General features: G+C 39.6%; 1 protein-coding gene across 1 annotated transcript in view; it reads left to right on the forward strand.

Moving 5' to 3' along the window:
- The window catches only part of LOC131678395 (breast cancer anti-estrogen resistance protein 3 homolog), a 109,860-nt gene that overhangs the window by 72,284 nt on the left and 11,528 nt on the right, over positions 1–26,048 (forward strand). The window contains exons 6-11 of the mRNA XM_058958541.1: positions 18,089–18,191; positions 18,274–18,436; positions 18,501–19,528; positions 19,588–19,856; positions 19,922–20,114; positions 20,184–20,394. Coding sequence (XP_058814524.1) covers positions 18,089–18,191; positions 18,274–18,436; positions 18,501–19,528; positions 19,588–19,856; positions 19,922–20,114; positions 20,184–20,394 — 1,967 coding nt within the window. The remainder of the gene's footprint in view (positions 1–18,088; positions 18,192–18,273; positions 18,437–18,500; positions 19,529–19,587; positions 19,857–19,921; positions 20,115–20,183; positions 20,395–26,048) is intronic.

Raw genomic sequence — 26,048 nt, forward strand, 5'->3', positions numbered from 1 at the left:
TTCTTCTCGACACTCGTATTTTCAGACTTTGGTTACACTTCACGACTGTGGCAGGAAACTTAATAGGGAGTAGAAGAGGAAAATAACAGTTTGGATTTACAACAATTTACTTGTTGTAAATGGAGCTGGAGATGCTGGTGAAGAGAGTAGAGTATAGAGATGTTGCAGTTTTGTGAACTCAAGAACGGCAGTGATAGCAAGTAAAACGAGCAACAGAGGAAAATTCGACATCGCGCTTTTTACTCTATATACTACCTTTAAAGTCATAACCACATCGTTGGCAAATTAGCCTCCATTGGAAAACTTTAAATTAAGAGGGTGATTTTGCCTCCCCTCAAAAATCGAATTATTCCATATCATTGCCGCTTATGAATATAAAAACCTAGGTAAATGACAATCTTTATGATTTATCACCCGCACAGTGTGCTGTGCGAAGGATCACATAGGCAACAGCAGCGACACCCCCTTGAAACAGATTACCGAAAATTCAATGGCCGAGAAGATTCGGTCGATTGAAATGCAAATAATGTCTTTTTATAGGTATCATTTTGATCCACTTCATGGTACAATAATGGGAATCTGTGCTGAGTAAGATAAAAACATCCGATCTAATTTTTTGTGTTGGTTCAATATACACTGAAACCTCCATTTACGAGCTCTTTTTTCACGTAATATTCGTTTTACGTAACTTTTTTTTACGAATTAAATTCGAAATAACGAACACTTTTTTATGAACCAAGTTCGTAAAAGAACTTGAGTAAGAAGTTCGATTTCAAAAAAGGTTCCAATTGTCCATTTTCATCATCTACTTGTCAAGACCATTCCGAAAATACTCATATTGTTAGGGTTATCGACAATATTGCTCAAACAACGAATTTTAATAGGTATGTGATGCAAACTTTTTTGCCAACTACCGTCATCGGGGGTTACTTTACGCCACGGGGGCTACTTTACGCCAAATTAAAGAATGATACTTGAGCTTCTAGTTCAAATTTAACGTTATATTTTGACAAAAGCAAAATATAGTATTTTTTTATTCATTTCGTTTATTTGATAGGCACAAATGCGTTAGCTTGGCGGTGCCAAATGCTTTTGTTTTTACATTTTGGATATCTTAAAACTAGGAGGTTACAATGTTGAAATATTTTTTTTACAAAGGAAAAGAAAGTTTACAGCTATCTTAAGACTAGAAAGAAGATTCAATATACAAGAGAGGGCCAAAAGATTTTTTATGAAAAAATTTAAAACAAGGGATTCACTTTGATATACAAAAAGGGGAGTAATAGTATTTTACGAAATATTTTACGGTTATCTTAAAACTAACAATATAGTTTAGTACACAAAAGGGGGAACAAATATTTATGAGAAACTTCACAGAAATCTTAAAACTAGGGATTCAATTCTATTCACAAGATGGAGGACAAGAGTTTCAATAAATAGTAAAACTTATAGCTATCTTAAAACTAGAAATACAGAATACTAATTTGAATTTTTTAACTAAAACTTATGCTTGGTCAAGATATTCAGAAGGTGGCTTATTTCCGCATCAGTGTAGCAGCAGTTGTATCAAGGACAGGGGAGAGACAGGGAAAGAAGAGCAAAACTTGCAACTTTCGCTCGAACGGGGGGGGGGGGGGGGGGGGGGGAAGGGGGATCAGCGAAACAAATTTGCGCCTCAGTCTAGTAAGTCGTCGAGTACCGGATTGGCGGAAGGTATTCTTCGGACCCGCGGGGAATCCTTCAAAAGTCATCGGACCTCGAGTCGCTCTCGCTTCAGTTTCCTTCTATGCAGGCGTAGTGGTAAGGGCGACGGCGGTTACATAGTGGCACTCTGGAGGTGATCGGTTCCACAAGGCAGGAGGAAACTCTAAAAACGAGAAATAAAAGAGAGGGGTTAAATTGGGAATATCCATCATTTTTATGAAGGTATAAATAAGGGACATATAGGGGAAATCACGAGTTGCCAACATATCTCGGACTGGTACATTGGGTGGTCTACCTCGGGCCCGAAGGGATTCCTTTAACTGAGACCTGGCGTCACAATACCAGGCGCATACCCAGACAACGTGCTCAATGTCGTGATAGCCCTCGTCACAAGCGCACAGACTACTCTCCGCAAGCCCAATACGCCGCAAATGCGCATCCATGGTGTAGTGATTGGACATAAGTCGGGACATTACGCGAATAAAATCCCGACCCACATCCATCCCCCCGAACCAAGGCTTCGTTGATACCTTTGGGATAATAGAATGTAGCCATCGTCCAAGTTCCCCATTGCTCCACGAGGTTTGCCAACTGTTGAGCGTCCTCTGACGACAAATACTAAAAAATTCGTTGAAGCAGATTGGTCTTTCGTATATGTCACCATTTAATGCGCCCACCTTTGCTAATGAGTCGGCCTTTTCGTTGCCCGGGATAGAACAATGAGAGGGGACCCAAACAAAGGTAATCTGATAAGATTTTTCAGATAACGTACACAAGGACTCCTGTATCTTCCACAGAAAATACGGGAATTGCTTATTAGGCTTCACCGCACGAAGAGCCTCGATAGAACTGAGGCTGTCCGAAACGATGAAGTAGTGATCTGTGGGCAGAGTGTCGATGATCCCAAGGGTGTACTGAATTGCAGCTAACTCTGCGACGTAAACTGAAGCGGGATCATTGAGCTTGAATGAAGTGGTGATAGTATTGTTGAAGATACCGAAGCCAGTGGACCCATAGAGATTTGATCCGTCAGTGTAAAACATTTTGTCGCAGTCGACTTCTCGGAATTTATTATAAAATATATTGGGGATCACCTGCGGGCGTATATGGTCCGGGATTCCACGAATCTCTTCCATCATGGGTGTGACGAAGAATACAGTAGAAGCAGAAGTATCTAGGAAACGGACACGGTTGGGATTGTACGAAGATGGATTGATGCTCTGTGCCATGTAGTCGAAGTACAAGGACATAAAACGGTCAGAATGTCGCATCGGATGAGCAATCGATATGAGAGTTCCCAAAATCGATTTTTTAGCGGAAGAACGCCCGCCAGCACTTCGAGACTCATCGTATGGGTCGAGTGCATGCAACCCAAGGCAATGCGCAAGCAACGATACTGGATTCTCTCCAGTTTGATGAAGTGTATGTTCGCAGCGGAGCGGAAACAGAAACACCCGTACTCCATCACCGACAATATCGTTGTTTGGTACAACCTGATCAGGTCTCCTGGGTGAGCACTAGGGTGGGACAAAAATTAGATTCCAGCTCTGAGTAACTTTTTAGGTACCATTTGGGTCCTAGAATAACTGTGGAAAATCTTAGCTCGATCGGTGAAACTATGTTTTTGCGCCGACTGTTTAAAGTTTACATGGGATTTTGTATGGGAAAATGAACTTTTGCAAAATAATTTCTCCAGGAGTCGCCCATTACTTCTTAAAAATAAATCGTTACGTGGCTTTTATAGGAAATTTAACAAAGAAACAAAGTCTCGAAAACCACGAAACGATCTGACGCTTGAGAAAAAAGTTATTAAGCAGAAACCGATCGATGTTCTGACGATTGATACAATATTCATTTTTTCTAGCACCACTGCTGTTGGTTGTCCAATTATACGCAATTTTGTTTTAATCCTCTCTTAATGTGTCTAAATCGTTTATCTATAGTATTTGGCCACTTCGAAAGGTTTTGAGGGATAAATTGAGGCTTCTTTTGTACATAATAAGAAAAAGTTAAAATTTTTGTATATAATTAGATCGTCAAAAGCAGTGATGCTATGAAAAGTGAAATTTTCATCAATCTTCAGGGCATCAATCGGTTTTTAACTTTTTCCACAAGTATCAGATCGTTTTGCAGTCTTCTAGACTTTGTTTCCTTGACAAATTTCCTATAAAAATCAGACATCTACTTATTTTTAGAAGATAACGGGCGACTCTTGAAAGAATTAATTTGCAAAAGACAATTTCCCCATACGAAATCCCATGTAAACTTTAAACAGTGGGCGCAAAAATATAGTTTCACCGATCGAGCTAAAAATTTGCAGAGTAGTTCTGGTAGCTAAATGGAACCCAAAAAGTTACTTGGAGCCAAATTTTATTTTTTCATATAACCATGTCCCACTCTAGTGAGCACCCCACCATGTTCCAGTTATTGTTCGGAGAAAATTGATCCTTTGTTGGCATTTCTGTTTCAGATACCTAATGTGACATCCCCAGGTACCTTTAGAGTCGAACCAGACCCCGAGATATTTAAATGTGAAAACCTGGTTGATCGTTGCACCCATTAATAAAAGCTGGAGTTGCGCCGGTTCACGCTTCCTAGAAAAAACAACCAACTCAGTTTTCTCCGTGGAGAACTCAATACCCAGCTGAAGAGCCCAAGCAGACAAATTGTCCAAGGTATTTTGTAATGGTCCTTGCAAGTCGGCAGCTTTGGGCCCTGTAACAGAGACCACCCCGTCGTCTGCAAGTTGCCTGAGCGTGCATGAATTGGCAAGACAATCGTCAATGTCATTCACGTAAAAATTGTAGAGCAGGGGACTTAGACATGAGCCCTGGGGAAGACCCATGTAGCTAAATCGCGATGTTGTTAAATCGCCATGCGAAAAGTGCATGTGCTTTTCAGACAACAGGTTTAGCAAAAAGTTATTTAAAATTGGTGAAAGACCATGCTGGTGCAGCTTCTCTGACAGAATGTTGATAGAAACTGAGTCAAAAGCCCCCTTAATATCCAAGAAGACTGATGCTATCTGCTCTTTGTTAGCATAGGCCATTTGGATTTCTGTAGAAAGCAACGCAAGGCAATCGTTCGTCCCTTTGCCTTTGCGGAAGCCAAATTGTGTATCTGACAGTAAGCCATTTGCTTCAACCCAATTGTCGAGGCGAAACAAGATCATTTTCTCGAACAACTTCCGAATACAGGACAGCATTGCAATCGGCCGATATGAGTTGTGGTCGGAGGCTGGTTTTCCTGGTTTTTGGATGGCGATGACCTTCACTTGCCTCCATTCATAAGGGACAATGTTACCCTCAAGAAATTTGTTAAATAAATTCAACAAGCGCCTTTTTGCAGTGTCAGGCAGATTCTTCAGCAAGTTGAATTTGATTCTGTCTAACCCTGGGGCGTTATTGTTGCACGATAAGAGAGCAAGTAAGAACTCCACCATCGAAAACGGTGTTTCGTTCGCGGTATCGTGAGGAGACGCGGCGCGGCACGTTTTCTGTACCGGGACAGAGTCCGGACAGATCTTCTTGGCGAAAGCGAATATCCAACGGTTTGAATATTCCACGTTCTCGTTGGTACTATTACGGTTACGTATACGTCGAGCCGTACCCCAAAGAGTGCTCATCGCTGTTTCTCTCGTTAACCCGTCGACGAACCGGCGCCAATAACTGCGTTTTTTGGCTTTCATTAGACTCTTCATTCGCCTTTCTAACGACGCGTACTGTTGATAGCTAGCGGGTAACCCGTCTTCCCGGAAGGCCTTATATGCAGTGGACTTTTCCGCGTACAGCTCTGAGCACTCTTTATCCCACCACAGGGTGGGAGACCGTCCATGGGTATTCGCGCTGGGTACTGGTTTAGTCTGAGCTTGATTCGCACTGTCGAGAATCAAGCCAGCCAAAAACCTTTACTCTTCCTCCGGAGGAAGTTCTTGAGTGGATTCGATTTTAACGGATATCGCGGTCGCGTAACTCTTCCAATCAATGTTCCGTGTGAGGTCATACGAGACATTGATTGTTTCCGATGGTCTTGAACCGTTAGCAATTGAAATCACAATAGGCAAATGATCGCTACCGTGGGGATCAGGGATCACCTTCCACATGCAATCTAACTGTAGCGATGTCGAGCAAAGCGACAAATCCAACGCGCTTGCGCGTGCTGGTGGTGTAGGAATCCGCGTCATTTTTCCCGTGTTTAAGATGGTCATGTTGAAATTATCGCAAAGATCTTGGATTAATGTTGATCTATTATCATCAAGAAGACAGCCCCATACCGTACCGTGCGAGTTAATGTCTCCTAGAACTAGCCGCGGTGCCGGTAAGGATTCCGTGATATTACAAAGCGTTCGGTGCCCTACCGAGGCTCTAGGAGGAATGTAGATGGAAGCAATGCAAAGGTCTTTACCTTTGATTAAAACTTGACAAGCGACAATTTCAATGCCTGGTGTCGAAGGGTTTGAAAGAATAGCACTTTTTGATCCCCAAAAGTACTCCTCCATAGGGGTTTTCTCGATCCAGACGAATTATATTAAAGTCGTGGAAGTTGAGATTTATATCGGAAGTTAACCAAGTTTCACATAATGCGAAAGCATCACATTTTAAACTATTTAGTAAAAATTTAAAGGAATCGATTTTCGGGAGGATACTGGGGCGCTGCTTGTACGCAGGACATGATTTAAGAGCATGTGAAGGGCCCCCGCAACAAATACACTTTTCAGTTGCTTTGTCGCAAGAGTCATCCTCATGCTCTCCTTCGCATTTGCCGCATCGTTTCTTATTTCCACAACATGTGGCTGTGTGGCCCAACTGCTTGCAATTGCTGCAGCTCATGTCCCGCGGTACAAACAGGCGAACTGGTAGGCGAACCTTGTTAAGGAGGATGTAGTTGGGAAGAGAGGACCCGGCGAATGTCACCCGAAGCGAACCTGATAGAGAGTAGGTAGTCCTACCTCCCTCGGTGTTTGCGGTATACAATTGTTTGCATTCTAAGATCTTAATCTGTTCAAGAGAGGGGTCCTTAAAGCAGCCAACCCCGTGCTCCAACAGTTCTTTGCATTTCAGGCCTGGTTCGGACACTACCCTATCGATTTCACAGGCCACACAAGGCACGTACGCTTTAAATTCCCGCGTAAAAAGCTCCCAGCAAGCAATCGCGTTTGCCTGGCCGAGATCATTCACTAGAACACGTATCTTGTTTGCCCGAACACGTGTTATCTGAGTTACGGCCGGGTAATTAGCAGTCAGATCTCGAGAAAGTTTTAATATATTAACCGGTTTCTCTCCGGTCCGAAAATATACCACCCTTGACCCAGAGGAACCTTCTGGGTACTGCTTTATACGGAGAGCAATGCGAGTATTAGGGGGATCAGGGACTTCCATGATTACATCAGATGGTATTTCACCCTCGGCCATTTAAGCACGAGGGCAGAGCGTTATATAAACGGGAATGTGTCTTATTATTTGATTACAAGGTAGAGTAAAAGTAGGGAAAAGGAAAGAAAGCAAACGAGGAAAAAAAATAAAGCAAAACAGATTTGCAAACAACGTCGATTGTTCCGCACCAGCGAAAACAATGTACTGGATTTACTGCCGGCACCAGCAGAATGGCAGCTAACGAACGAACAAAGGATGACCTTCACTCACTGAAATTTACACACCAAACACCACTGTGAAATATAACGATCCGTTCCGTTCAAAGGTTGGGAGACGTATGAAAAAATAAAATATAGTATTATTCGCTGGTTCAACACAAACATAAAAAATGGATATAGGTTTAAGAAAATGCTTGCAAGTAATCGTAGTAGGCGATGAAACTAAAATATAAAATGTACTCAAAAAGCATTGTAGCTTAAATTCTCTTGGTAATGTGCGATTTACTAGTCAAATTATTAGATAAGAGGATACAGATTACGTGAAACTAACCTGCCAATGTAATGCAATTATTTGTGTTTGTACTTTTTATCCGTATTTTTATTTGTTTGGTAATTGGTGATCATATGTCCATTTTATCTAAAATTGGGGCTACTTTACACCAAGTTTTACTTAAGTCAAAGCAGATATTTATTAGCGTACAAGTTTGACTTTTTCGAAAAATAACAGTAATCGATAATTTGCAAGTTTAGTAATGTAATTGCAATGGCGTAAACATATAAAAACGCTATCGTTTCTTGACGTATTTAAACTATGTGTACCGTAAACCGGGGTGACATTGATCATTTTTCGAAGTAATCATTGCATATTTTTAGACGCAACACATTTTTTTCAAGTTTATTATTTTTAAACCATGTACTGATGTAAGGAGAACAAGATTGTATGGTTTTACCAAAAATTGTCCGCTTACAGCTATTTTTCCAAAAATGAATTCAAGTTGATGTCCGTTTTCATATTCCGGGGTGACTTTGATAACTGTTCACCCACATTAAGTTATTGATGTCAATGTTTTTCATTCAAATGTTTATTCAAACTAATTCTGGAAAGATACTCATTGTTAAATAGATGTTAATTGGTATTATACAAAGTATTCAATGTACTGTAAAATTCGAGTAACCAAAATTCGTATAATTTGTGTCCAATTAGAATAAAAGATTCAGAAAACTTTTAAAACTGCTAAAATTGTTTTATTTCAGTGCTTTATCAATGTACAAAATGTTTCATCCATTTTAACGCGTTGGAATATTGAACAATAAAAAAAGGTTGCGAGTTTTAGCTTAAAAACGCTTTTAATCCACCTAACAGTGTGATGGGACATTTCTTATAACTCTTATCACTCTCTTCGGATATTACATCGTTTGAGAACATTTAGAACTTGATGCTTCGCGATGTTTTTGATAACACATACTACATGGGATAGATCTCAAACCAAATCAATGGGAAAGCGAAAAAATGACCCATAAACTAGACATACAAACGAATTATTGCTAAGGCTCTGTTAATAAAATATCTAAATTCTTCAATCAATGCATTGTAGTGGGAAAACTGAATTTTCCTAAAGGGGTTATATATTGTACTGTGCCAAAAAATCGATTTTTTTTAATCGACTTGAAGTTTATACTTTACTCAAATTTCCGACGTGACTGAGAACTAAGAAATCAACACTTTTTCTTGAGAAAAGCGATACTAGCATTGACACCATTCAAAGAAAATCAACAGTGAATATTTCCAGACTTGGTTTTATTTCCTTATTAAGAACTATTGTGTTTTTTACATCCTAGATTGCATGATTCAGTGATCGAAACCCAAAACTTCATGAAGTATTTGAAATTATTAAATTAAAATTTGTGTTTGCTATTGAAATTGACAAAATGATAGTATCGCCCCTTTGACGATTGTTTACTTTTTCGGTCCCACTTATCAGCATTGAAGTATCGCCCTTACGTTTTTTTACAATACCAATTTTACAATTGGTAGGGGTTTGGTGAAAATCGATCTTACTGTCCAAACGGCATAATTCCGAAACCGTAATATTTGAAGTTTTAAAATTATGCAGAATTAATTTTTCAGACGATAGTAACAGAGTTCGTGCCTTTAGCGAATTTGTTGAGACTTTATTGTAGTCATGAAAATTAACCTGAGAAAATTCACCATAAATACTTCTTGGACGATATACCGTCAAAATTATTTTATCAAATGATGCGCTGTTTAATGTTTGTAAAACTCATCAAAGATACTAAACCTCCGAAATTGGCGGTTTCAAAATGATGCTATCTTGACCTTAAATTACTGTTTTTGAATATTTTACCTATACATATAATTGGTCATACAACAAAAATCAAATGCTCATCAAAATCGATCAGAACCTGCTAGAGTCGAATGGAAAGCGTCATTTTTTCATAAATTTCTCTCTACATTCGGAAATTGTTATCCTCGTTATTAATCATATTACGTTTTCGTCTCAACTCGACGCATTCCCAAAATAAAAACCTGTTTTAATCCACCTAATGGTGCAATTGTGCTTGTCTCATTTGTCCAGACTACGATTCCATGGCTGGTTATGTTCAATACAATGGTGGAAATGAATATTACATGTTCAGCACGATTTGCACATACATACAACGGATCGACAGCCACGATCTTAAGATACTATGTGATACTGAAACATCGCTTGAAACCAGCGGCGGATCAAGGAGAAAGATCCGGGAGATCCAGGTCCTGCCGAAAATTTTCAACTTGTTAAGAAATTTTAAACTAGTTTTAATTTTAAAGTAGCAACCCTTCACTGCATACTCCCTCCGGGCCGGTATGATTGACGATTTTTAGAGTGATTGCATAACCTTTCTATATGAGAAAGGCAAAAATGTACCAAAGTCCAAAAAATCAATTTTTGTCAAACAGCTCAATGTTTCATGCATTTTAAAGTCATTTGGCATCAAAAATACAAATTTGATTTTGAAAATTTTTCATTTCAGTTTATATGGAAATTTGCTGTGTGATTGCACTCTTCAACTCGTAACTCCGGAACCGGAAGTCCCATCTATTAAAAAATCAATAGCAGCCGATGGGAAGGTTGTACCTTTCATTTCAGACTAACTTTGTGCAAATCGGTCCAGCCATCTCTGAGAAACAGGGGTCACATTTTTTCCACATACACACATACATACACACACAGACATTTTCCGATCTCGACGAACTCAGTCGATTGGCATATGACACTCGGCTTTCCGGGTCGGGATTCGATTGACGAATTTTAGAGTGAGAAAGGCAAAAACATTTTTAGCAAATGTTGAAAGTTATGCATCTTTTTGGTGAGCAGTTCTATGTTTCATAGACGTTAAATCAATTTTAACTTCGCTTCCTATTAAATAAAGACCCTTATTACAGTACATCTCTACAAAAACGAGCTCAATTTTTAAAATAAATCTGAGGATTATGATTGATTACAGAACTCTAGAATTTTTTTTTTAAATCTGAGGATTATGATTGATTACAGAACTCTGGAATTTTCTATTGGAATGTTTTCAGGCAGGAATTTGATATTGATGCAATTAGACAACTGTGAAATCAAGACCAATAGATCAGTTACATATCAGGATCACATTCCGACAATTTATCAAAAGTCCTCAACAACAGGTTATCAATCTACGGATCAGATAATTGTTATTGTAAAATTGAATTAAATCAGTCTGCATCAATAAATTTTCAACTTCAATCCAATATTTTTTTTGGGTGTGGTGGAGGGGGGGGGGGGGGTTGTATGGTGTTAAACCCCAAAACCTTCTCTTGGCTACGCCGTTGCTTGTAGTTATTTATTTCGTTTTTCATTTTCCGATATGTTTCAGATCGATCCGATGGTCATAAGTTAGAAAAATTGCAGTCAGAAGGTTCGCACAAATGAACATTTTTGCACTGATAAGTTATCAAGTTCCTTCCAGACAACTTGGAAGTGTTCGGTGATTATTTCTAGCGGTTGTAGATAGAAAAATCAAATACAAAATTCGTTTTATCGTAATAATGTTTGGCTTATTTCAATGGATTATTACTATATTGAACAATAAATAGGCGACAAAAGGTAATCCACAAACAACAATCCATAACTTTTAAAGTATTCAAAATAGATATTTGAAGTCTTCAGTAAAGTTATTCGCAAAAGTAAGAGCTACAAATTTGCTGAAGACATCATTTCGATACAATCACTTCCAAGAAAATTTGTGAAAATATCTCACTCATAGGAGGATTAATCAGCAAAAGCACAATACCAAAAGAAAGGGCATATTACCTCCATTAAATTCTCCGAAGATACTATTTACCTAAAATTAGCCGTTTTGGCGTTAATAATAGATTACATGTTTTTGGTCATATTTCTGGCAATTGGAAATGATAAAAATCTTTCGTCCGCATTTAATTATAAATATCTCTTTTGATAATAGTCCGATTTCAACAATCTATAGCTTGTTCGAAAGGTATTCGTTAAAGCTGTCTAAAAACATATAAATTGTTAATCTATATTGTCAGTTTCGGCAGATAATTTGAAAAAATTGCAAAAAACTCCATTTTTACGCATTCAAACATTCATATCTTGGAAACTAAACATCAGAATCAAAAACAAATTAATAGCGTTCATACTGTTTTTTAGTTCTTTCATTTAAAATTGGTTTGGATAAGATCGGTTCAGCCATTGCTGAGAAACACGAATGAGAATTTGTCCGTTACATACACACACACACACACACACACACACACACACACACACACACACACACACACACACAGACATTGTCCCAAATCGTCGAGCTGAGTCGATTGGTATATAAGACTCGGCCCTCCGGGCCTCGGAAAAAATCTTGAAAGTTTGAGCGAATTCTATACATTTCTTTTATAAGAAATGTAAAAAATTTGAAATAATTGCCAACTAGTTTCACAAAAAATTGTATTTAAAATAAACAAACTCTTAAAAGTAAATTTGGTACATCCCTCTCTAAAGGCACATAAAATCTCGTTTGTAATTTATTACTCTTGCTCAAATCTGAGATTTATTTGTTTTATAAAAAATAGACACTGTATGAAGCTTCGTAAAAATAAGGTAAAGTCAAATTTCGATTTTTTTGTAGTTTTTGTACCCAAAAACCCAACAAAATACTCAAAAAGTATAACAAACCAGTATTTCATAAGCTTAGAGTAAAAATCATTTCAAACTAAAATGATTCGGTAATCTATTCTGGTTTAATAAGCGATCTACGAAAAAAGTTTCGAGTGATCAAAGTCACCCCGATGATCAGAGTCACCCCGGTTTACGGTATTGAAGCAATTTGTTGTGGAATGACAGAAAAAGCAGCGTAAAACAGCACTGCACTGAGGCGAATGACCTTATGGTTAAAACCTTGCTAAACAAAAAGGTCCTCAGTATATTGCAAATGGATATCTCATTAAAGATGGATGAACTGACCTGACGATTAAATAGAACAATACCATACGCGTTTCTGTTGGGAAGCCTTTGCACTCCGGAACACAAGTAAAGCTACTTTTAGAAAACTGTTAGGTTGTCTAGGTAGGTTGGAAGGCTCTATAAAAAGTATTTCATGAAGGGCGTTTTCTCGGCTTGTTGTTTTTCATTGTAGGACTTATTGACTCTCCAAAAAAAGTTTAATGGATGCATGGTGCGCAGTTCTTGAACATACCCTATTATTTTTATGAGCACAACATTCATTTGTATTCACTCATAAATAACGAGCATAATCTATAACAATAAATAAAGAAGTTAACATGATTTTGAAAAAAAAACTTTTTAGCGTAATGTAGCTCTCTTGTGGGGGCGACTTTGCGCCAATATTTAGTTTTTTATATCTCATATTCAATCTTGATTTTCCAAAAGTTCTTTTCACTGACTTTTGAGGTACTTCTACCATATGTAAAACACCAAAAAGTTTCAAATTTGAAGTTGCGTGATCGCAGTTCAAGAGTGTAATGTACAAAACGCTCTATTTTTGGCTTAAAGTAACCTCTGATGACGGTAATTCTATTTACGAACCCCCGGTTTGGTTCGTAAATGGAGGTTACAGTGTGCTGTCAAAATTCACTTTGAGAAGAAATTGTGGACAAACCATTAATCGCCGATTATTAATCATAGCAGTAAACGATAGAGAGAACTTTTCTGTTCCATAAAATGTTAACATCCATTCTCGACGAGTTACGGTTTGTCCGGAATTTTCTCTCAAAGTTAATTTTGACAGCATGCTTAGGGGCCATGCATAAATGACGTAGCATTTTGGGGGGTAGGGAGGGTATACCAAATTTGTGACGAAGTGTGACGAGGGGGAGGGTAGGGTCAGAAGTTGTGCGACGTAGCATTAAGTTTAAAACCCATTGTTTAGAGAAAACAATTTAATGATTCTCCATTCCCAAGGGAAATGAATTTAAATTCAAACAAGTTACTTTTGATGCGGTTTTCATTGAGGTAAATTTTACGATACGCGGAACTACAAGTTCGAAAAAATACGAAAAGATTTTGTATGCGCACACCAAAAAATTATGAATTTTATCATTGACGTAATTGCAAACATGACACAATTTAGCAACCCATAATTCTCGAAATGACGAAACATTACCGTGTTCCGTTTCATTTTACATGAAACATATACTTTACATGCGCAATGACATAAAATTACACTTACTGCCACTGAAAACAAACGCAATATGTGGAGTAAAATTACATGATTTACGAAAATCAACGTCATTTAAAATAAAAACCAAACGTAAAACTAAGTCATTTTTGATGCTCGTATATGTCAGGGTCAGGAGACGTAAATTTACACGATTTTTTCTAGGTGTGCTAGACGTAAATTTACACGATTTTTTCTAATGTTGCTAACTAGTAGACTTAATTTGGAAGCTGAATTAAATTTTCACTTCGAATTCAACCAAATAAAATTTAGTAATTTAGATGAACGAATCATTGGCAGCTTCACGACTGTGAACTGAGAGAACTTGTCTTCATGCTCCCCTTGACATATAAAATTCAAAACAAAACCATCAACACTATATTTGTCATGAAATGGGCTTATTTTGCACGCAATTTGCTGTTATAATGAAAATTTTGATAAAAGTCGTCAAAAATTTTGAAAGGACATGTATTTAAAATAATTGAAAAACATATGTAATTTTTTTTTTCGTCATCTAGGGCGCTTTGTATGGGACGAGAGGGAGGGGGTAGGTAAATGATACGTTATTTACGAGGGGGAGGTTCGAATTTTGTGACCAAATGCTACGAGGGGGAGCGAGGGGTCAAAAATCGCCGAAAAAAAGCTACGTCATTTGTGTACGGCCCCTTATTGGCCGTTCACAAAAAACACGCGAGATATGTGGTTCAATATTATCAAAAAAATCATAATTAAAACCTAAAACTTGTGTAAATAGTGGCAAAATGGAAGTGCAATAAATTAAAAAAGAAAACAAAAATAACATTCAACGGAGGTGTAATTTGAAGAGAGAAAAACAAAAAATACATGAGGAACAAACGAGGAAAAAATAACAAATAGATAAAATTTAATGAAATGAGAAATCTGAAAAATCACATTTATATTAAAGGAAAAAAGATTAATAACATGCAAATAATCCAAAACCTTCCACTATAAAAATGAAAAACTTATCCAAAGCGGATAAACAATAGAAAATTGACAAAATTAAGACAATGTAATTTGAAAATATGTAACAAATTGAAGAAATAGCAAAATGGAACAGATTCAATAATTGAAAAAATCAAATTAAATTAAGAAAATGAAAAAGGAAACTAGAAAAAATTGAAAAAAAGAATGCAAAATTTTAAAACAGGTGAACGGAAAAATGAAAATTAAGATATCATAAGCATGGAAAATAGGAAAAAACGACAAAAGGAAGCTACAAAAATGTAAACAAACTTAGAAATAAACGAAGTGAAATCCACTGTTTTAGATGAAGAAATAACAGTAATACATAAGGTTTCACATATAAAAATGATAACAAAATACGAAAATGGAAAGAATAAAAAAATCGGAAAATAAGAAAAAAGCTTCAAAAATGTTTCCAAACAGAAGAATAAATAAAAAAAATTGGACATTGAAAAGAAAATAGAAAACAGGAACTAGTAAAAAGACGGAAGCAAAATTGTAGAAACCGTAAAATAGCAATATTACAATATAGAAAAAAAGATACATTTAACCCTCAAAAAGGCAAGGGGTGTCAGAGGCCCGGCTAGTTACAGTTACTTAGTTTCAATGAACTTGTAATTTGAAATATAAATGATCGAGCGTTTTCGGGCTTTCGATTCTCTCACTGGTAAAACGACAAGAAAGAGGCTTTTGATTCCATTGGTTCTTAGTAACGACGCTTTTTGAAGGGTTGAAAAAATGCATTGCTTATTTAATAAATAAGTCTGCATAACGTGAAAGTGAAAAAAAATTAAATTTTATGAAATGGAGAGCAGAAAACACGCACAAAACGCAAAAAGATCAAAGTATACTTTTGGGAATAAAAAAGTAAACAAAATAGAAAACATGAATTCCAAATCGAAGTCTCCGGGTCAAACTCGGAGGGGTGACAACCCTGCTTCCCAACGCACAGAGGCACCTTTTCATAAAAAGTTGAGGCAAAATTATAAAATTGGTCTATTTGGGTAAAAATTGGGGTTTAAACGAAATTTGGGTCGCTGAATCCATTTCTGCTACCCATTTTGAAATTACATATGTCTTTTTTTCGGCTACTTTTCTGTAAGTCTATTTGAAGGCGTTGGTCATTAAAGGGTTAATATACACGTTAATCATAGTAGCCAATCACATCGGATAGCAGAAATACTTGATAAAACTAATAAAAATCACAAATTTTTAGTAATATGATGTTGTTTAGGCAACCAATTTGTAAGGAGATTTATGAGCTACACGGCGTCTCCATAAGGGTGTTTCCAAAATCATAGATATGATAACATCGGCGCAAAAATGCGCAAAGCCTCTATATCTTGTAACTACACTAAATTTTGAGTCAGATTCATGATAAGTGACCCATGGGAGACCATCTCAAAAACCAGAACACGTATACTGCCGTTCTACGCACAATTGTCCAATGTATATAAGGAATCCCATAGAACATGGGACAAATATACTTATAACGGCAGTATAAAGATAAATTACTGATATGACATTGAATTTATTAATTGCTTTTACTTGGTGCAGAACAAACATAAATCATTTCTGCACGAAAATTTCACATCTATAGTTTAGAATTCTTCTTTTCAAAGAACTCAAAATTACCCCGATCGGCCGTGTAGTTTTTAAGATATCGCCATATGAAGTTCTAAGATGCAAACAATTCTAATTAATTGAATTGAACAGAAATCCTTGACATCACTTGCTTCAACGACATGTTAAAAATCATATATCATCCGATTATCGCAGTGATTTTCAACCGGGGGTGACTTCACCCCCAGGGTTGAATAAGACTGTCGTAGGGGGTGAATTGTGTGGGGTGAATTTTAACATTTTTGTTTTTGTATATTGTTTCAGTTTGTCAAGAATTAAGATGCTGGTTGAGAGTGTTCAGGAACAGGTTTCTAATTTAAATAAAAGAATGATGGTAAAAAAATATTCATTCAATTGAAAATCATTTTTTTTAACTGACCGGGTATTTGTGGTAAGCAGTTTTCAGAATGGGATACGTAATGGGGATGAATATTCGAAAAGGGGTACATGGGATGAAATAGGTTGTAAACCACTGGATTGTCGTAAAATTTTGAGATACTTTTATTCAACCTGAGAGAAAAATAAAATAAATATTTACAAAAGAACTACAAGACATTGATTTTTTGGGTGTTGTCACTCTTCGTGCCACTGTGCGACGTCGATAAACGACCCATAGAGATAGAACCCAAATATAGTAAGTTTCGTTCATAAATTGTCTTACATAAACACTAAACAGTATACCTCGAAAAAGACCACAACAAATGGACGAAACGTCGGGCAGTATTCAATACCCGTTCAGATTTCAAAGACCGAAAAGATTATCGTTATATAACGAAGCAAGCAGGTTTATCTCGAATAGATAACTAATTTAACTCTTAAGTGCATAATGTTGTCATTTGGTAACAAACCCGATATTGTGCTAAAAATTCTTAACAAGAGCTATATATCCTATCGATCACGAAAAATGGGTAGTAAAGAAAAATGGTAGTCATGCACTTAAGCGTTAATACAAAAATTGGAAAGCCTCAAAGATGCAGGAAATGCAAAAAAGAGTCTTACGACATGGGAGCAGCAACCCAACGGATCAATTCTCTTATATCATTTATGCAAATACATATTTAAATTTATGTGGAAAAGGAAATCATTTTTGAAGTTTATGAGATTGTTTAATAGAACATTGGGTTGGTTTGTTCTTGATTCCTTGAAAAAATCGTTTAACCTTCCGGCAGTCGCGCTAGTGCACTGAGTGCACGCTGCTCTGAAAATCTAGCGAAATCGTCTTAGGGCACCAGCGGCTGCTCGTTCAGTAGGCCATAAGCGCGACTTCCGGAGGGTTAACTGAAAGAATTTGTACTTGCAACATAAAAATTATTAGAGATGTATTAGAGATTATTATTGTATTATTGTTGTGTATTAGAGATGTACCGAATATTCGGTCGACCGAATATTCGGGCCGAATACCAGCCGATTTTGATTTAAGCCGAATATACGGTACGCCGAATAACTAAACACTAAATATTCGGTATTCGGATGAGAGCCGAATAGTACTATTCGGTGCATCTCTATTATGTATAACATCTTTCGATAATTGTACAAGTTTGTAAAACATACCTACCCCAACAACTTACGTCATTATGCTGATACAAAACAATCAGTCCCAGCCGGTCCCCTTCTGGGTTTCACCAACATATGATACATGCGTGTCCGTTTTTTATCTCACCGTACCTTTCCGTTTTGCCTTCGCAGCTGCTGATTCAGCCTGAAACTGTATACGAGAGAGTACAATATCAGTTCGAAGACGATGCCTACGACACAGTTCCTGATTTGATAACGTTCTATGTGGGCTCAGGTGAGCTGCTTTCGGTGGCATCAGCAAAATAATGTTCACCATCATCATTAACACCGACATTCTCTCTTAACTCTTCCACCAGGGAAAGTAATCTCAGCAGCCTCCGGAGCACGGATCCAGTTCCCCTGCAACAGACTCTATCCGTTGTCGTTCTACGCTTCCAAGTATGGCCAGCAAGTGGGTGGTGTTCGAGGGCCAAGCCCGCTTAACTCACCCTCCCCCGTACCGTCGTCACCTGGGTTTAGGTATTCTTCGCAAATTAATCCTGATTTATTTTCATTTACATCAAGCTGTCTCATTTTCTTAAAGGTATAATCCATACACCCAGCAAACGAACACATATCGAAGTCCGATGTCTTCACCACCGCGAACAAAGCGTGAAACGCCACCTCGTTTACCTTCGAAGAAGCAACGATCGCAATCTCTAACACCATCGCAAGGAGCCCAAGCGACACAGCAACGATATTGCAGTGCCGATGGCGTTATACAGGCCAACGGTTCCGATGGTAAAACTATTTCCAAACCTTCTCGTTTGAATGGTTCAACCGAGAAGTGCAACAGTGCCGATGGGGTCATCCAGAACGACTCAAACCTGCGAACTACGCCCGTCGATGAGAAATGCTCAAGCGCGGATGGAATAGTGAAAACTCAAACCCTAACTCGATCGGGGACAGTCGATCCAGCTCTGAAGACAAGCTCCCAATCTCTGCCGCGTTCCAATAGTTTACGTTCATCCCGAGGAATAATGGGCTCACGAACATCCAGTATTAACAAAGAATCTAGTGAACATTCATTGAGCCCCTGTTTAGAGCACAAACAGTTTGCAGAGGCTGAAGAAGAGTCAGAACAAGCACCAAGTCCTCCTCCCAAACCAATAAGGGGTGTCCATCGGAATGAGTCTATGAAGGAAGTTGACCCTCATGGGCCAGTTCATCGATTGGGCTCATACCATCCCAGTGGATCGGATTCCGGTAATGGTTCCGGCGACTCTGCCCAAAGTTCTGCAACCGGAGATGAAATCGTCCTGCAGCATCGTGGCGGAGTTATATTGAAAAATCCACGCTTCATTCCGAGTTCAATGTCATCCATCACATTACGATCGTATGCCGATTTTGATCCGGCGGCCGCCGAGGAAATATTGCTGTCTCTGAGCATTCCAATATTCGAGCAGGTCTCGCGCTTTGATTTGGAAAATTTCAATACCCTTTTGCTTCCATTTTGTGACTACAAACCGTTGGACAGTGGTACCCTTAACACGTTCCGTATGATGTTGAGTGAAACGGGCTCCAGGGTGATTGCGAACCACCTAACCAGGGTGGATATTAATTTAATTTTAGGTATTTATAAAAGAAATTACTTGTTTCATGTTAGTAATCAAATCTTAATGTTTGTATAGAAAAAGACGACGAGAAAATAGACCACCCGCTCAACTGTACGGGACTGGAATTGATTACGCTGGAGCAAGGCAAACAATTCCGACAGGATCTGATTGAGCGTACGGAGTGTTTGAAACTACTAGTAGCTGTAACTATTTTGACCTGCCAAGATGACCTGGAACGAGCTGAAACTTTGAATAAATGGATTCAAGTAGCTGTGGAAACAAAAACTGCCCTCGGAAATCTGTTCGGATTCTGTGCGATCATGCTGGGATTATCGATGCCTCAGGTACTATTGAATTCAATTCAAAATTTCAAAAAATATTTTTACATATACCTATACTGCACTTTCAGATCCAAAAACTAGAAACCACGTGGCACACGTTGCGCCAAAAGTACACCGATAGTGCATTCAATTTTGAAGCTAAACTACGACCGACGCTCAACAGTATGAATGATTGCTCGAACCCGCAGGCACCGAACACGACGATACCGCACTTACTGCCATATATACTGCTTAAGGATCGCACAATCAACGATATCATGAGTAACGCTAACATAGAGATGCAGGAAATTTACATTTCATTACTGAACCGGATTTAATTTTATTTTTCAGTGGATCCCTCCCAGCCTCAGAATTCTACGCTGGTAACAAGCTGTGTTACTCCGTGGGAAACGAACACGCAGGACTTCGGATTTTCCATACTGTTTGCTCACCTGGACTCGGCACGAAGTTTTGTTAACAATCTTTCCCTCTACCGGAAAAATGCTCAGACCATTATGCAGGACACGAGTCGGTTCGATTCCTTGCTGGAGGAGGCATTCAGGTATGTTGTTGTTTAGGGTTTAGAACTCGCTCCAATCACTCATACTCATTATGTTACTGTTTTCTCAGTAACGAGTTCATCGTCTTATTCGTTACTGGAATTGGGTTTGTTGTCGTGATTTTCTTACTCTCTACAGCTCTGTTTGGATAGACAAAAATCTAATCAGAGTTTAATAGAACGTTTCTAATTTACAATACAACTTTTCATAGTTCACCACATTGTTTCTAAGGATTTAACTACTGAACAGAAACTTCATAGCTATCAATAACTAAAAATAAGGGTGGGTAATGTCAGATACATAACCGGAGGGAAGTAAACGGGCGAACACGAAATTATTGCGACACATTCAACAGGGCATAACTTTTTTACCATTGGGTGAAAATCAACCAAATTTTGCACACTTTCTCATTGATGTGTATTGTTTACATGCTGTCAAACTCGAAGTCGTGTTTTTCGATTCAACGAAAATGGAGGTGAACCAACGCGAGTCGAGAGAACAAGTTCTTTCCGAACACCTGGAATTTCCTGACCTGTCGCACCGGCTGTTGGGAAAAATGTTGAACATTCACCATTCAACCGTCTCCAGAGTGTTGAAGCGGTTCCAGGAGCGGTTGACGTTGGACCACGGCAAAGGAGCTGGAAGAAAACCGGGACCGGAGAACAAAAAGACGGAGGGAAAGGTGAAGCGGATGATTAAAGCAAATCCCAACGTCTCAAGCCGTGATTTGGCTAAAAAGATCGGCATGTCGCAGAGCTACGTCCAGAATGCAATGAAGAGAGCTGGACTACATACATACAAGGTACAGAACTTCCCAAACCGCGATGAGCGGCAACAATCGACGGCTAAAACTCGGGCACGGAAGCTCTACGAGAAGATGCTGACAAAATATGGCTGCTGTGTGACGGACGAAGAAACGTATATAAAAGCCGATTTTAAGCAAATTCCGGGGTTGGAGTTTTTCACCGGCAAGAGCAAGTTCTATGTGGACGACAAATTTAAGAAGAAGAAAATGTCGAAGTTCGCCTCCAAACATCTCATTTGGCATGCCATCTGCTCTTGCGGACTGAGGAGTGAGCCTTTCGTGACAAAGGGCACAGTAAATGGCGAGATCTACAAATCTGAGTGCCTCGAAAAGCGCCTTTTGCCGTTCTTGCAGCAGCACGACGCAGCCCCGCTATTTTGGCCAGATTTGGCATCATGCCACTATTCTAAAAGTGTCCTGGAGTGGTATGAGGCCAATTCTGCCCATTTTGTTCCAAAGGACATGAATCCGCCAAACTGTCCGGAGCAGCGCCCGGTGGAGTAGTACTGGGAAATGATGAAGCGGGAACTTCGGAAGAGCAAGAAGAGAGTCAAAGACGAGAAGGACATGTTAAGAAAATGGAAAAAACTGAGAAACTGGTACCGGATGACACTGTAAAGACTTTGATGGAGGGCATCAAGCGAAAATGCGTTCAATTTTACACTCAAGGCTCCATAGATTAACTTTTCTTTTGGGTTTTGAAGTAAATATATGGATAAAACTACCCTAAAATTTTGGTTTGATTTTAAACATTATAGGACAATTGGCATGACATTTTCGGTGTCGTAATAATTTCGTGTTCGCCCTTTAGAATACATTTTAGGCTTTTAGAATAATTATAGCAACTGGTTACAGCCTGTTGGAACCCCTGGCGAAGCTGGATGTAAGACTAGCACATTCCGTAAAGACGGGCGGGAACCCATCATCGATGTAACGTTCTGCATCGAGTTGCTGATGGATAACATGAATTGGCGAGTTAGTGAGCAGTACACACATAGCGACCATTGGTCGACTGAATAGCATTGCAACGCGGAGAGTGAGGACTGCCGAACTGCAGTGTAAAATATAGGACTTCGATAAGGACCTTTTTGTGGAAGTAATTCGTACTGACAGTCTCGCTTCGATGAGCTATCGGAAACATAAGCGAGGGCGTATAGCATAACAATCTCGAGGAAAATGAAGCCAAGCAACTACCGGCGTGCGTCCCGCGTAGCTTAGTATCCTTCATGTTGGCTGCCAAAAAACCAAAAGACGCGTTCAGAGAGCAAGATCTGAGGCAGTCAGAGAAGAGTGTAAGGTGACTATCCGTGCGGCTAGGGCCGCTTTTAAACGCGCGATGATACTAAGCAAGTCCACCAGCTACAAGAAGCTGTTTAGAGAAGTAGACGCAAGGCCGTGGGAAACGCTTACCGTGTCGTGATGGTCTAGATCAAGGGTCCAACGACGCAAGCTGAAATGTGCGCCGACAAATTGAAAATTATCGTGGAGGGTCTTTTCCCGAAGCACGATCCGACCGCATGGCCGCCTACACCGTACGTTGATGCAGACTGTGGAAATGCTGGTTACAATCGAGTCTCCAACGACGAGTTCCTTATAATGGTGAAAAGCTGAAAGCTGAGAAAGCTCCCGGTCCGGACGATATTCCCAACGTGGCAACGAAGACCGCGATCCTGGCGTTTCCAGACATGTTCAGGATAGTTCTACAGAAATGACTGAACGAAGCTAACTTGATGGATAGATAAAAGATCTAGAAGCTGGTGTTGCTGCTAAAACCATGGTAACCATCAGGAGATCCAGCAATGCTTGTATCGGCCTATATGTCCGCTGGATACTCTTAGTGAACTTCTGGAAAGGGTCATCCTCAACAGGCTAACGAACCACGCTCAAAATGAGAACGGACTATCGCAGAGACAGTTCGGATTCCGGAAAGGGATCTCGACGGTGGACGCCATCCGCACAGTCATCGCGAGCGCGGAGAAAGCATTGAAGCAAATGAGAAGAAGTAATCACTAGTGCGCCGTGGTTACGATCGGCGCGATGAACGCGTTCAACAGCGCCAGCTGGGTGGCTATTGCCGTAGCCCTGCACATAATGCGGGCCCTGCATTATTTGTGCAAGGTTCTGAAAAGTAACTTTCAGACCCGTGTACTGGTCTATAAGACGAAGGTCGATTAGAATCGCTTCAAGAGTACTCAAAGCTCCATATTCGGCTGGTAAACAACGGGTAAAGCTTACTATTCGCGCTGCTATCCTTTGATAATGCGACAAAACCTGCAACAGACATGTTCGTCCATACAGAGTCGCAAAGCTTACGTTTACGCTTTCAATTCAATTCTTTGATAGAAAAAAAATCACTAACAATCTGTGTTTTACGACGACAATTTAATTGCTGGTTAGTTCGTTAAAATCGGTCAATTAGGTCGCCGGATTATCCGCTAGTTGAGTGAGTAAGTGACGTTAGAAACGCGAATAAAGAGTTCGATGAAAGCCAAGAAACATATTTGCTGGCGCTCGTTCGTTGACGAATTAACAAGAGAAACATCGATGAGCACTCTTTGGGGCACGGCCCGGTGTATGCAAAACCGGAACAGTACTAACGAGAGCGTGGAATATTCAAACCGTTTGATATTCGATTTCGCCAAGGTTTGTCCGGATTCTGCCCCGGCGCAGAAGATATAACGCGCCGCGTCCCCTCACGATACCGCGAACGAAACACTTTTTTCGATGGTAGAGTCCTTACTTACTCTCTCACCATAAAACAGTAAATCCCCAGGTCCAGACAGAATTAAATTAAACTTGTTGAAGAATCTGCCAGACTCTGCCAAAAGACGCTTGTTGATATTATTTAACAAGTGTTTTGAGTGTAACTTTGTCCCACACAATTGAAGACAAGTGAGTGTTATCGCCATCCATAAACCAGGAAAACCAGCCTCCGACCACAACTCATATCGCCCGGTTGCAATGCTGTCCTATATCCGGAAGTTGTTTGAAAAAATAATCTTGTTTCACCTCAACAATTGAGACGAAGCAAATTGCTTACTGTCAGATGCATATGTTGGCTTGCTCTCAACGGAAATTCAAACGGTATAATAACAAAGCGCAGATGGCATCAGTTTTATTAGATATTAACGATTCAGCTTCTATCAACATTCTTTTTTGAGAAGCTGCACCAGCATGATCTTTCACCGATTTTAAGCAAATCACTGCTAGACTTGTTATAGGAAAAGTACATGCATTTTTCGCATGGTGATTTATCGACATCACGATTTGGTTACAAGGGTCTTTCCCAAGGGTCATTTCTAAGCCCCCTACTCTACAACTTTTACGCAAATGACGTCGACGAATATCTGGATAATTCCTGCACGCTAAGGCAGCTTAAAGATGACGGCAAAGCTGTCGATTTGCAAGGACAATTACAAGACACTTTGGACGATTTGTTTGTTTGGGCTTTTCAGCTGGGTATCGAGTTATCCACGGAGAAAACTGAGCTAGTCGGAAGCGTGCACCAGCGCAACTACAGCTTCAATTAACGGCTCAGGTTTGAACAATCAAATATCTCAAATATTGCGGTTCGCAATTTCATTTGTGTGATGTCTCGGCTCATGTTCGATAACTACACGTTAGACGCCCATCTCCTACGCATCGGGCTCCACACTTGTCGCGACAGTTATCACGATAGCGAACATATTGTCTGGGCTTGCGCCGAGTATTGTTCTGCCAGATCTCAACTATTGAATTTTCTTCAGGCCCGAGGAAGATCACCCAATTTCTCGGTTCGGCATACACTAGCAAGCCGCGGTGAAGGCGCCGTTGATTGAGTGGCAATATACTACTCATTCCAGTTGGCCTGGGTTCAATTCCAGCCGAGGTCCTTGAGATTTTTCTGTGGTGAAAAAATCTGTGGTCACGTCTTCCTTCGGAAGGGAAGTAAAGCCGTTGGTCCCCGGTCCATGAGTTGATGGATTATATGGAGTCCAAATAGTGGAGTCACCTCTCTGGCGTCGGTAAAGAAAAAGTAGAATCCAACTTCTATACTTACTAATAAATATCCTTCATCCGTGATACTTGTGGACTGCGCAGTAGTATATATGGCCTCTAGCAAAAGCAAGTATCGGACTAACCATTCCTTCCCTTTCCTTCCGCGATCTACGTTTGGGCCTGGCCGGCGCCGGTATTTATCAATAATTTAGGATTACAAGGAGTTGCACATTGAAAGATGTTTCGCTACTCCCAAGCATAATTTCTATTGATTCCCTGTACAACTTCGGCTAGTCCAGATCGATAACGGAGTAGCAGCCAGTGGCGGTCGCACAAGCTCAAGCTCGCGATATACTAGCAAGCCGCGGTATCCACTATATGTCTCTCGTATAGACTTTCCACAATCAATGTACAGATTTAACTACCCCTTTTACCTTTTTTTCAATCTCAGAAGCTAATGGCTTGATGCGACTTCCAGGCGACACAAAACATCTCTGTCGAATGAGTTACCAAGCACAGGACCTACAGCACAAACACCACACGCGCTAATCGTTGTGTGGCCGAGCCGCAGCTAAGCCGTACTACAAAATCATCTGGAGAATCCCTGCCGGTTCAAGGAGGACCACGCGGTGTCACGATGTCCTCTGATGAAGGCCGCCTGAGTCTATAATCGATGCCGTTGATCTCTCGTTTGCCTAAAACTGAAAGTTAATATATTGTCATAATTGTCTACCCCCTCTCCCCTATCTCTGATATCCACCAGATGTAGGCACTTACCCTTGAATCTTTCTGAAGAATATTTGTCATCCCTGTGTTTTTCTACTGTAGATTGCTAAATTGAATAATATTCTAAAACCTGTTTTAATCCACCTA

The sequence above is a fragment of the Topomyia yanbarensis genome, chromosome 2 (genome assembly GCF_030247195.1).
Source record: "Topomyia yanbarensis strain Yona2022 chromosome 2, ASM3024719v1, whole genome shotgun sequence".
NCBI lineage: Eukaryota > Metazoa > Arthropoda > Insecta > Diptera > Culicidae > Topomyia > Topomyia yanbarensis.